Genomic DNA, 12,842 nt, shown 5'->3' with positions numbered 1-12,842 from the left:
TTTACGAGAAGCACCATTACAAAACACCACATAACAGAACATCCGTCAAACCCTGTACAATTTTATCCAGCAATACCTTTTCCTCTTATTTTAATCTACTCTGAGTGGTGATGACTAACCTCAGGGGATTTCTCCTTCCAGTTCTTACCTGGCTGTGGTGGGTGGGGTGGTGGCATCTGGTGGTGCATCATTGGGTACGGCGGGGGCTGCTGATGGGGCAGAAGGCCTGGATGTGCTGGTGCCCCGAGCGGGTTCATTCCAGGCCCACTGGAGTGCTGGTGAGGTTGCTGTGGGTTTTGACTGTGCTGCTGCTCCATTTGCTGACGAGCCCTTAATTCAGCATATTTCAGCTGTTCCATGTGAAAATTCTGGCGTTCTGTCAGCAACTGTTGTCTCTGCTGCTCTAACTACGTCAAAAATTGGGAAAAATGAAACGAGAAGAAAATAGTTAAGAACTACATATTTAAGCCATTTCTATAGGATCGGCATTTGATTAGCAAAAAATTGGCAGCAGTTTTTGGTAATGGGTACAGGCCATCTTCCAGCCAGAACTGATGAAGTCACCTTGTTTTGTCCTAAATAATCCCCCAGTAATACAACTAACACATTACTCGATAATAACTGTACAGAACATTCAGCCTCAATACAGTTCTAACAGTAACCGTACGTTTTTCTCTCAATCTTCCTTGTGTTGGAATGAGGAGAAATAGCCCAAAGAGATTCCAGGGAAGGACCAAAGCAGAATATGCAGGCAAAAACACATGCTCAGTGACTACAGGCAGGACCCTGCTCTGTACCTTTATTTTAAGAGTAGGACCTGTACACCATGATATCTAAACACCAATGATTTGCACTACTGATGAGTATTATTTTAAAGAAAAGCCTCATGTAACCTAGGCCAATTAATGTAAAGAGATCACTTTAACTATGAAGGCATATAGTTTGCAAGCAATGCCCGAATGAAAAGATGAAGAAGCTTCAGAAAATATGTCTTACTATTGGGCACTTACATGACCGATCACTGCCATGGTTAAGGAAATGCATTTGACTATGAACCAAGAAACCATAATGCATTTTTATGTCTGTTACTCTCAAGCAACTGGACCTATTTGTGCAACTAGTTTACAAATTTTGAATGAGTGTTGAAGATTTACTCTATTATTTATCTGAAAAGCAGGTTGCCAAGGAGACTTCCACCTTGTGGAAGTTCTCCAGAAATCCCGAAGCTCCACCAATGCTTTGTGTTAGCAGTTTGACTGCTGACAAAACACAGATGAAAACGAAATTCCACTACAGAGCACACATTCACCAGCAGAACCAGATGGGGACAGAGCTAATGAATAATACATGCTCCTTGTTGGGGGCTGTTTTTCAGCATGTAGGGACCACAATGTGATTATTCATGCTGCCATGATTCCTTTGTCCTTGACCAATCTGATACATTAGTGGGAGGAACTTGATAAAAAGAAGAGACACATACACCAATGGTGTAATTGTGCATGTATGGAAACAGATTCGGTAGGTGACAGGCGGTTCAAATGAGAATTACAGCAAATGACCCGAAACAAAGGCTTAAGCAAGAACTGCTACACCATACTTTTTACATTCTTTTACACTCCTGCTTTGCTCTCTTCATGGCACCCTATCCTACTACACCTCATCTAAGAGGTCAGAGCAGTCAAAAAATGCTTTTTAAAGCATTACCAAACAGCATCCAGAATCTGAAAACACACCCTGTACTTAAGAAAATGAGTAAAAACTTCCCTTCTACACATTCCCTCCCTTCAGGATGAGAAGACCCAGCTGGACAGAAGAGAAAGGCACACAAGTCACAGCACAAGCTGGTCTTAAAACTGGTGCATGGCCCAAAATATCTGGTTCTACATTAGGTTCTTGCATCTGTCACAACCAGTTTCAAAGTAGGTTTACAGACTCCCGCCGTACAGATCAGAATTAAGATGGGTGGTTAAAATGCACTTTTTTTCAGTTGGGCAGATTACCAGTAATTTGCATTCTCCAAACTCCATAAAATCTGCAGGTTAACATCAGGCAAGAGTGAAGCTTGGCTATCTCAGCGAAGATGAGCATGCTTCAGTCTGCTGCACAATCTCCTACACAGCTCAATTCATTAAATCCACCAAATGCTTTAGGTACACATTCACGAATACTACACTCTTGATGATTTTCAAGTTTGCAGCAACATATTTTTGCACTGTTGCAAAGTGATTCCCGTTAGAAGGGACTCTTACAAATGCTTTACATGTACACTTATGCAAGTTGTCATCGTACTACAAATTCCATCTTCAGAAAATAATTCCTCCCTAACAGGAACAGTAAAGAAAAGCATTCATGTGCGATTATAAATTCTGGGTCAACAAGGCTCCTACCAATAGGGTACACACAATCAGAATTAGCACTGAAATTACTTCAGCTTAAACACCAAGTACATTCGTTTTGCCTAAAACCTAACGCTCTCCAGTCTGTAGCACAGATTTCTTTCAACACTTGGAATCACCTCACCTTCACTGTAATGAAGCCACCTTTACCGTAATGCAGCAAATAAGGACATACACATACTGTGCAATAGCACTAAGCAAATTTTTGCCTTAATTATTCCACCAAATATCCACAGTGACAGGTGAAAAGTCCAAATTTAACTGCTAGAAAGCCAAGGAAAAAATCTGTATGCACTTTTTGAAAAGGAAAATGTCATATGCCTCAAAGTGGAAAAAACCCTGTCAGTAATGGAATATATCCCCCAAAGAAAGAAATCTACAGAGAACCTTTTCAGAATAGTTAGGTCCATTTCTTGCACTGCCAATCAGTGTCAGAGGCAGACGCCACACTGAAATGGCTGAGGATGCTGAGCAATCTAGAAATTCTTGCTGACATTCTGCTACAACAGAAGACCACAGTTCGTCAAATTCTATCAGTGTGATTAATGCCAAAGTGAGGATGTAAATTCCATTAAATTCACATGGTAGGGCAAACATGAAAACCCCTAGAACTATGAGTCAATATCTTCAACACACCTGGAGTAATTGCCTATTGACAAAACTGAGCAAGCTAAACAACAGAAAAATGCAAAAAGTGACTGCTCTCTGATAAAAATGAAGTTTTGGGTCATGTTTACAGTAGTCAGAGAAAAACTGCTTCTCTGAAAGCCCACTGATCTACAGATGGAAGAACGCTCAGTAATTGATGTGTAATCCAGTCACTGGTAGGCAGAGACAGCATCTCTTTCATATTACATCCTGATTTTAGGGATGCACAAAGTCCTCAGTGAGATGTACTAGCAGCGTTACAACAAATAAACCCTGCCTGAGATGCCCCATGTATATGGTCTCTCTGGGTCACTACTTTCTGCAGCTGGCTAGACCTCAGTCACAGCCTGTGCCCCAGCTACTGCCTCACCAGACTGAAGTCAAACGAACAAGTTCTCTGCTTTACTTGCCCAGCTCCTCCTCCTCTGTACCCTCCATATCAATCATGCTTCATTGTCAGATTTGATAACTGAGTTTTGTTCTCCTTTGATACCTTTCTGTTCCCTATGAGCAATCACCTTTTCTCAACTCTTGACATTACTGCTTCCCTCCTTCTCTTGCACCTGCTGTTACCCCCTCCAGCTCAAGCAAATCCCTCATCTCAAAATGAGAAGCTGTTACTCCTGAGCATGTATCCTTCTGCTACTGCATTTCACTTTGAGGATTTTTTCAAGAGCTACTGAGAATGTCCTCCAAAAAAAAAAAAAAAGAGCTACCTGCTTAACACCACATATCCCATCTGAACTGGGTCAGGAATAGGAGGCAGACACTGCTGGTTTCCCTTCCCTCTAGGGAAGCAAGGTTTCCATCCATTTCAGTCTCTTTACAGGGAAAAGCCATTCTTCTGTCAGTTATCATTCACGTCACAAGGCCTACACACAGGCCCAGGTCTGAGTCCACACTCGTGCTTCCATGACAAGAAAAAGGATTAGGAAGCAAATCTGGGATACTGCCAGTTTGCTGCTTATGGTAAAAGGGAGATTCTGCACAGAGGAGGAGAGAGCTCAGACATGATGGTATGGGGTAATTATGAATTTGAGCTGGGGTAGAAAGAAGTGCCTAAATGTGAAGAACAGCTGAAACTGCTGATGGCATGAAGTCTTTGTAGTGACTGATACAATCCAGAATTTCAGATTAGTGTCCCCACTACTTACTGCCTCTTTCTCTCTGTCCATAATGGTTTCCAACTCCTCAAAATGGCGAAGTTTTATCTCCAGCTTCTTCATCTGTGTTTCCACCAGAAGGGCAACCAGGGACTTGATCTTTCTTTCTTCCACTGCTGCTAGATGCTGAGAATAAAACAGGATTTTGCGTTACACGTATTTCACAAAATAGAGCATTTTAAGTAAACAAATTACCAACTACCCCTGCACCTAGCTTTAGCCATTCTGTTCCACTTCTGGACAGAAAGCAGGGCATCAGATTATCAACTTTGTGCTCAGAACCAAAAGTCCTTGGAAGATTATTCAGCTTTTAAATAAATACACAATGTATTGTGTATTGTGAATGCACAGTACTCAAAAGCAAACCAGCTTTGCCCAAAAGCCTTCTGAATGTGCAACAGAGCATGTTCAGGGGAAATGCAAATAAGGAAGCAAAGGGTTAGGTCATATTCAGTCAGCTGCAGGTCATCCAAAAACTCACCAGAACTCATACAGGAGGCTTTTACCTGGAAAAACCCACAAAAGCACTGAGATGACTTGCATGCCTTTGCCATTACATTTTTTTTGCTCAATTAAATTAGAAGCTATGTATCTAGCTAAGTATATTCCCATTACGTTCAACACCATACTGCTAAATCATAAGCTTTCTTACTGCAGCAGTTCTACCTCAGGCTAGGGCAGAGACTGCAGAGAAACCTCTATGTATCTATGAAAAAAACTGGAAAAAAACCCACCCTCTGGTTTCCTTCAATAACCAGGTTGCAAAGCTGCATATAAACAGTGTGAAACAGAGCTGCAGAAAAATGCAAACAGGTTCCTCGCAAGGATTTAGCTTTAACACATACACATGCAGATACGTACATGACTTAAGAGATAGATAATATATATAGGATAGGTAGATATAAGACGACCTATGAAAGCATTTCACATTTTCCAAGTGTGAAAGGCATGCTAATGATGCCTTCTACCAGCTTTTGCTACAAGCCCACTGTTCAAACTAAAAATACACTCAAAATATAACACCCGTTATGGGCACACACTGCTGGGCAGTTTCTGTAGCAGCAGTCCCAGGACGTTTCCTGAGCAGGGTGCTGAGGCAGAGCCAGCCTGACCCATCCGAGGGCTGGGGGACAGCCGGGCTGCCTTTTGAGAAGGGCAAGGTGAGGGCAGAAGGGAAGAAAAACGCTAGATCTCAACCAGCTCAGCCTGCAAGCAGGGAGTCATAGTAAGCAGGCTGTGTCCCAAATCTGTGCTCAGAACTGGAAGAAACACTGAGGAGAAAAGCAGCATTAGAGAACTAGTAATCCTGACCAGAAACAGAACTTCTCAAATCTCTCACGTTGTTTCCATCACTGATGTTTTACTGGAAATGAACGCTGTTGAATGACAACACATCAACAATAAAGCAAGTCTTCAGGAAGTCTTGGTACCGTACACTCAAGACTCACTAAATTTCCTTCTCAGTAATGTCCAGTTTTAGGGAACCAGAACAATCCCCCAAGTTCAACTGCTGGCATGCCGTTGTGAAATTCAAGCAGGATCCTCACTTAAGTGCTGACCAGACTTGATGGTGCACATCTGAAATAAACTAATTGAACGGCTGACAGAACTACAACGTACAACGTCAATTAATATGGCTTAGTAAAGCAGACTGATCTGTACAAAAGTCAGTGACAAAAGTACCTTTGTTGGTACACAAAGCCTTTGATAGTCACTTTGCTTCACTTGGTGTGTGTAATTTTAATAATGAAACCAAATTAACAAGATCAGCAAGACACATCATTAGGTAAAAGATGTCTCAAAATGCACATTAGAAAGGAAATCCTCACAGAATTTTGTTCTGAAGAGATGTGAAGAAAGCACTCCTTAGCCTGACATTACTCAGGGCTTGATGTGGACAAAGAACAAGTGGTTGCCAACTCTGAAGCTTACAAAACAGAGTACGGATAAAAGTTAACAGTGATTTAAATTGTCTGATAAGATGGATGCAGCAAGGTGCTTAACAAGTAACAGAAAGCAAAAAAGAAGATATGACATTATCCTGGGACACTGCCACTCTGGAAGAGCTGAGCATCACCAAGCCAGCAGAGCCGGCCTCCGGCTGAGCGCCTCTACAGAACAAATCTTTTATGTTTCCCATGTCCCAGACACAAGGACAGCAATTAGCACCTCCATGCCTGGGATTGTGCCCACTGCCACAAAACCCACTGCTTCCTCTGCTCACAAATTCCTTTTGAGTGAATTCCTCTTGAGGAGGAATCGCAAGACTAGCTACAGGCCCAGCAAATGCACATAACATAACACATAACGCCCTGATCTTTTTAACCCCTGCTTCAGTTAGGAAAGGGGCTAATCACAGCAAGAGTGTGACAACGGGTACATGCAACTGGAAAACCAGAGCACAAGACGCCTGGAAAACAGATAGTGTCCTTGCAACACATCACAGGGAGCGTGACATCCTCTCATCCACATGCAGAAGATTAGTTGGAACTGCAACAGGCAGAGAAAATTATTTCTTCTCCCTCCCCTCCTCTATTTTGTGAAAGGAGACCAGGTGCTTCACCTCACTTTTGTTTTGAGGCCCAGAGGGCTCTGTCTTTTGCAAATGCATCAGAAGAAATAGTTCTGTGCATTTGCCATCTTTATCTAAACCACGGCACACAAGGAGAAAAACTGCTAAATCCTGTCCTGCATATGTTCAAGCATGAGATGAAGGTTCTACACCAAGTTTCCAGAGCAGCAGCAAAAAGGAACCAATTAAAGACAATTGGATTTGCCTATAAGCAGAAGACATGATGTAGCTTCCCAAAAATAAGGAGAAATAATTTTAGTAACAGCGTCTATCCTATTGCTGAATTTCACATTTCTGAATACCTACATGTGGAACAAGCGGTTGCTAACCAAAGACTTTTTAATTCAGTAGAAAAGCGCTGCAGTGGTACAATAGTGGCTGAAGTGCACCAGACTAGAAATAAAGCTTAACAGCAAAGTTAACCACCCACGGAAAAACTTCTGGATAATTATAGGGGGATTTGCATCACTGGCAGTTTTGAGATCAGCAGCTTCTAGAAAAGATGTACTCGATCGCAACTATCTCAAAACAGAAATTCAGAAGCCATATGGTCTCTGCCATGCAGGTCACGTTATGAACAGAACGGTCTTTTTTGGCAGTGTAAGTGATGGTCCAACAGCTACAGCAGAAGGGCACACAACTGGACAGAAGTCGACAGCAGTCCGCAGGACAGAAGGCATTTTCTGTCATGGGCTACTTACTGTGTTGGGTTGATATGGCAAGGTTTTGGTAGTGGGGAAGACTACGGGGGGGGGGCCTCTGTGAGCTAAGCCCAGCAGCTGCCCTGTGTCAGATCAAAGAGCCAAGCCATGAGAGATGCTGGTTGTGCCTCTGGGAGAACAGACTGGAGAAAGGGAGGGGAAAAAAAAGCAGATGGGAGAGAAGAGTGAGAAATAAGAGAACCGGCCCTGCAGCCCCCGGTGAGTGCAGCAGGAGGCAGGAGGTGCTCCAGGCACGCAGCAGCAGTTCCCCTGCGGCCTGTGGAGAGGTGGAGCAGGCTGTCCCCCTGCACCCATGGGTCCCACATGGAGCAGATCTCCACGCTGCAGCCCGTGGAGGAGCCCCCGGTGGAGCAGGTGGATGTGGCCTGGAGGAGGCTGCGGCCCATGGAGAGCCCCCGCAGGAGCAGGCCCCGGGCCGGAGCTGCAGCCCATGGAGAGGAGCCCCCGCAGGAGCAGGGGGTCTGGGGGGAGCAGTAACAGTCATCCTATGCCAAGTCTGTTTTGCGCACAGTGCTAACTGGTGAACAATCTCCCTGTTCTTATTCCGACCCATGAGCATTTTTTCATATTTTCTCCTGAGGAGGGGAGGGAGCGAGAGTATGATGGCACGGTGGTGCTGAGCTACCTACGGGTGTGAAACCGCAAGACTTATGTGCAGAAAGGAAGAAGAGCTTACATTGATTTAAGAATCCAAGAAGAAAAGGAGGAAAAGGGTCTTAAATAATTCTAATAATGTTTGTACCAAAGCCATAACCTGTAAAAATGCATTTAAAATTCTTGCTTTGTTCTACGTGTAGGAATACAGAGCCTCTCCCCCAGATGAGCACATTCACTGGATATCATTTCTCAAACAGAACTCACTGGTAAAGCTACTTATCTCAAAAGAAAAACAACTTCAAATGCCTGCCCTTGACCCTTGTTTCTCCTTAGAAGCTAACTTCAATATTCCTCCAATATAAAATCACAAGGAAAATAACTCTAACAGCTCTTCACATGACCAGGTCTTCAGTTTAATACGAAGAACTGAATTACTTTCTCAGACAAGATACAGCTCACTGAAAGCCTAAATATTGTCTGGGTTTTTAAATGCAAGTGGAAAGAGAAATCCCTATTGAACCTGAATTCTACTCTAAGTGTGAACATCCTAATTATATTATTTCCTGTAATATAAAGCTAAAATACTTCTAGAATATTAGTATTATCATAATGAAAATTGCCATTAGCAAAGTCCCTTCTCCCTCTAGCACTCATTATCACCAAAGGAAGGAAAGTAGGATATCATTTTTATTTTATGGAAGTCTTCTTTCTCCAAATAAGAGATTAAATTCCACACTTTAAAACAAAACATGGCTGAAAATCATGGAATCACAGAATCATTTAGGTTGAAAAAGGCTACAAGGGCAATGTTAATTCATGCAGCTTTTGATTTTAGAAACTAGTTTGAAAGGTAGCCAACTAAAAATATCCTCAGTCTCATGGATTCATAAAGGAAGGATTGTATTATTTCAACAACATCTATCATACTTCCTCAATATAGATGATGCATCTGGGAAAAATAGGTCTAAAGTTCAAGGGGCAAAAAAAAAATCAGACTGGAAAGTCAGTGCAACACATACAACACCTCATTATGCCCACCATTATGTTCTGGAAATCCATCAGGAATAAATACAATCCATGCTTTGCTTTTTGGTATCCATAAAGTAGATGGAATGCTATGGAATATGGCACTGAATCCCAAAGCAGTAAGAAACCCAAACTAAAATGTGAGTCCCCAAAAATATGAAGAGAAAACAGATTTAGAAAAAGATTTTCTGAAAGAAGTAAAGGCAGTCTGGTTCCTGCAAAAAGAGAAGGAACAAAGGACAGCATGCAATTAGTAATTACAGGGTAACGAAAAGCTACTAGACAGAACACTGATTCAAACCACAGCTCATTAAGAGACTCCAGACAAACAGAAGTTTAAAAGCATGTTTTTGTCTATCATTAACAGACACACAGCACCTCTTAACACAAATATCATCAAGTTGTCTATAAAACAAATTATAACGCTGGAATTGAGCATCACATTGTTGTTACAGACAAAGGATCCAAGTACAGAGGGCTTGTGTGAAGGCCACAGAATGGACTGGCACAGCAAGAAAGGCAACATAAGGGTGCTGCCATCCAGATCTACGCCTTCAACATTACAACCAGACCTACTGAGCAGAGAAAAGTCTTTACAAAAGTTGACAAAAGTTTTGGGGCTCTTTCTTATGGATGTTCATTGGCTTCATAAACATACAAATAGCAGCCTAAATTAAATTATACACAATTTCACTTCGTAGTTCAAGCAGAATAAATTCAAGATGACATGCGGTCTTTCAAGGTATTAGAGATCAGAACATGAAATTCCACAGATCTGGAACAAAGGACCATTTTAAAAACAGCTGTAACATGAGCTGGAAATCAAGCCAACGCATATTTGCATAAAACAAACCTTTGCTTTGGTGGCAGCTGAGGCAAGAGCAGCAGCTGCAGCTGTAGCTACGTTTCCTTCTGAGATTTCATGTTCCACTTTCTTCTTCCCAGCCTCATTTTCTTTGTCTTTGCTTGCATCAACGTTCTCCTTGTTCTCTTCTGTCTCCTTTTCTTCTGAAAGAGATTTCCCGCCACGTTTGTTATGTGCATTCTCCCTTTGTTAACAATATCACTCAGGACAGGAATTGCACTTCACGCACTGCTATTGGCCAGACAAATCCATTCATCCACACAGTCACATTCCTCTGTAACACTACTGCTACTCGTCCAAATGCTGACGTGGGAACAATTTTAAAGGATCTGATCCAACAAATACAGCAAGTTTAAACGTTTTCAGTTTTCATCCTGTCAATTCATCTTCTGCCATCAGCTTATTTTCATTAAAACGCTTGTAGCTGCATTTCCAAATCAACTCCATTATTACCTCTACTTTTATATGTGAATCCAAGCATGTCTTGTTTTACCTGGTGCTAAAATACTGATTGCAAGCTCCAGTAAAGAACAACGTATCCACCAGGTACAAGGGGAACGTGTCAAAAATAAATAACAAGAGTAACGTCTTATGTAGGAAAAAAATGGTACTTGCCAACCTGTCAAAATAAAGGCTTCACATCACTTCACAGGGAAATTGAGCTAGCACATTATCTTATAAGCATAGAAGTGAGCGGTCCCATTTCTTTGCATCAAAAATGATCAAATGGTGTGTAATGCAGGCAGAAGAAAAGAATTTGTGACCTATACTCACTTTGCCATTGCAATTTCTTCACCCAGTCACAACAGACAATGAAAGAAAGCTCAGCTTAGGTCTAAAATGAGTTCAGGAAAGAATTTAGTGCTTGAGCTTTTCAGTGAAATTAAACGAGAATATTTACTACTGAACCATGAAGCAGCCTGATGTGCAAGACAAAATATTTCTGCCACAGTTGAGTTTATAGTCTATTCCAACAACTTTAGAGGAAGGCTATTAAAGCTAACACAGCTTGAGGAACAGCTGGGAATCATTACCTGTCTTGGTGTCTGCAGTCACTTCACTATCTTGTTCTTTTTCTGGGTTTCTCTCATTTTCTCCTTCTTGTGCTTTATCACCTTCCTCAATTTCACTCTCCACTTTGTTTTCAACCTAAATGGGATGAAGGATTGCTTGGAGAATGAGAGCTATACAAGACATTCAATGTTAACTTGGTTTATAGCTTTCAAATTAATTCACTACCATAAAGGAAGAGATTAAGTTTTAAAGGCTGACTTCTACTTAAGCCCATTTTGACAATCGTACCCACAACCTGAACAGACAAAGCAACTGCCATACTGGATGGAAATCTACCAGATTCAGTAAACCAGGTAAAATGCTTCATCTGGTACGTGAAAGGTACGTGAAGTAAGATGACGGGTAAGAACATCTTCCACTCCCCATGCTGTCACCATTTATTCTGGTAGTTTGTGCACCAGTCTCCTATCTTTTCCATGCTACGTCAACAATTCATACAGTATTCAGCAATACACGCATCACCTCCGAATTCTCATGGTCACAACAGCATCTCGTGGCAATAAACACTACAACTGAATTACACATTGCAGGAGGGTGCTTCTGTCCAGGAACTGGTGAGAAAGACTAATGGTTGCAAAGTAGAAGTAAAGTAAAGATATTTGTTAAAAATCTAGGTGCCTTACGATAGTATTCATAAAATCGGCGGCAGCTTCATGCATAGGACTGGAAATATAATTTTCCCCTTGGGAATAATCCAAACTGACCCAAATGTTTCTCATTTATTCTGATTTAAAGAACAAAGCATCTTTTCAAGCTCTAACCAAGAAGTCTTCTATATTTGCATCTACCTAAACGTACCTGACTATCAGAAAGACAGTGTAAGAACTATCTGAGACCAGAGTGAGAAGTAATACCAAGACTGCAGACAGAAACACATACGTCACTTTATCTCATGCCTTTGATGAAGCACGCAACACAGAAATACCATCTGCTGTTGCAGATGAGATAAGTGCCTACCACTATTTATTTAGCAGAGTGATGTTTGAATTCCAGCATATTAGTTTTAATTGCAGTTTAGGTCAGGAACAATCACAGCCAGCGACATTACTGTTGACCATCTGAAAAGAGGTACTGCATTTGTAGACACGATGTTATAAAACTCCCCCCTCAAACACTCGCTTTCTTGTAAGCATTATCAACAGGTTGAAGGAATTAATTTCTAATCTGATCTTTATTGGCAGGCTGCATCACACCTAACATCAAAAGCACATACTACACACACCTGTAAACAAAATTTAACACAGACTTCTCGTGAAGAGGAGTTCTACTGACCAGCTCAGTTACAGACACCATTTCATCAGACCTCATTTGCCCACATCCGTGGAACTGAGAACGGTTCCAGAAACAGCCAAAGCCGCAAGTGATCACACAGACTGAACAGACGTAACTCGCATTGCCACTGGAGAGTTGTGACAATAGCTAATAATCATTCAGGTCGTCTGTTCAGCTCCACACAAGCTACTCAAAAATGGTTGCCAAATACTGCAAGGACTCCAAACAACTCACCAGTTTCCAGGAAAGCCCTGATCCCTCTGATCTTGACGGAGCTGAAAGCTGTATTCAACTTTGGAAAGGCAATTTGCCACAAGACAAACTTTTCTAGGGCAAGACTTCAAAGTGATACTTGCTTTAGACCACTACAAGTCATGAACCGCAACAAACCAATGTCCTTCTGCAGCTTAAGTCTCTACAATTAGTTTGATATTGCCTGCTTTACATTTCCTTCCAGTCCCAACCCTTTTTTTTTTTTTCCCCTCAGGACTAGGAAAAAACATGCCA

At 41.8% G+C, this 12,842-nt stretch overlaps 1 protein-coding gene across 1 annotated transcript in view; it reads right to left on the bottom strand.

The window, feature by feature from the left end:
- SMARCC1 (SWI/SNF related, matrix associated, actin dependent regulator of chromatin subfamily c member 1) overlaps positions 1–12,842 on the bottom strand; it is an 84,650-nt gene that overhangs the window by 15,485 nt on the left and 56,323 nt on the right. Inside the window, exons 24-27 of the mRNA XM_035554519.2 lie at positions 11,024–11,138; positions 9,978–10,132; positions 4,199–4,333; positions 149–407 (exon numbers count right to left, since the gene is read on the bottom strand). Coding sequence (XP_035410412.2) covers positions 149–407; positions 4,199–4,333; positions 9,978–10,132; positions 11,024–11,138 — 664 coding nt within the window. The remainder of the gene's footprint in view (positions 1–148; positions 408–4,198; positions 4,334–9,977; positions 10,133–11,023; positions 11,139–12,842) is intronic.

Source organism: Cygnus atratus, chromosome 2, assembly GCF_013377495.2.
Source record: "Cygnus atratus isolate AKBS03 ecotype Queensland, Australia chromosome 2, CAtr_DNAZoo_HiC_assembly, whole genome shotgun sequence".
Taxonomy (NCBI): domain Eukaryota; kingdom Metazoa; phylum Chordata; class Aves; order Anseriformes; family Anatidae; genus Cygnus; species Cygnus atratus.
This window is presented reverse-complemented; position numbering and strand designations above follow the sequence as displayed.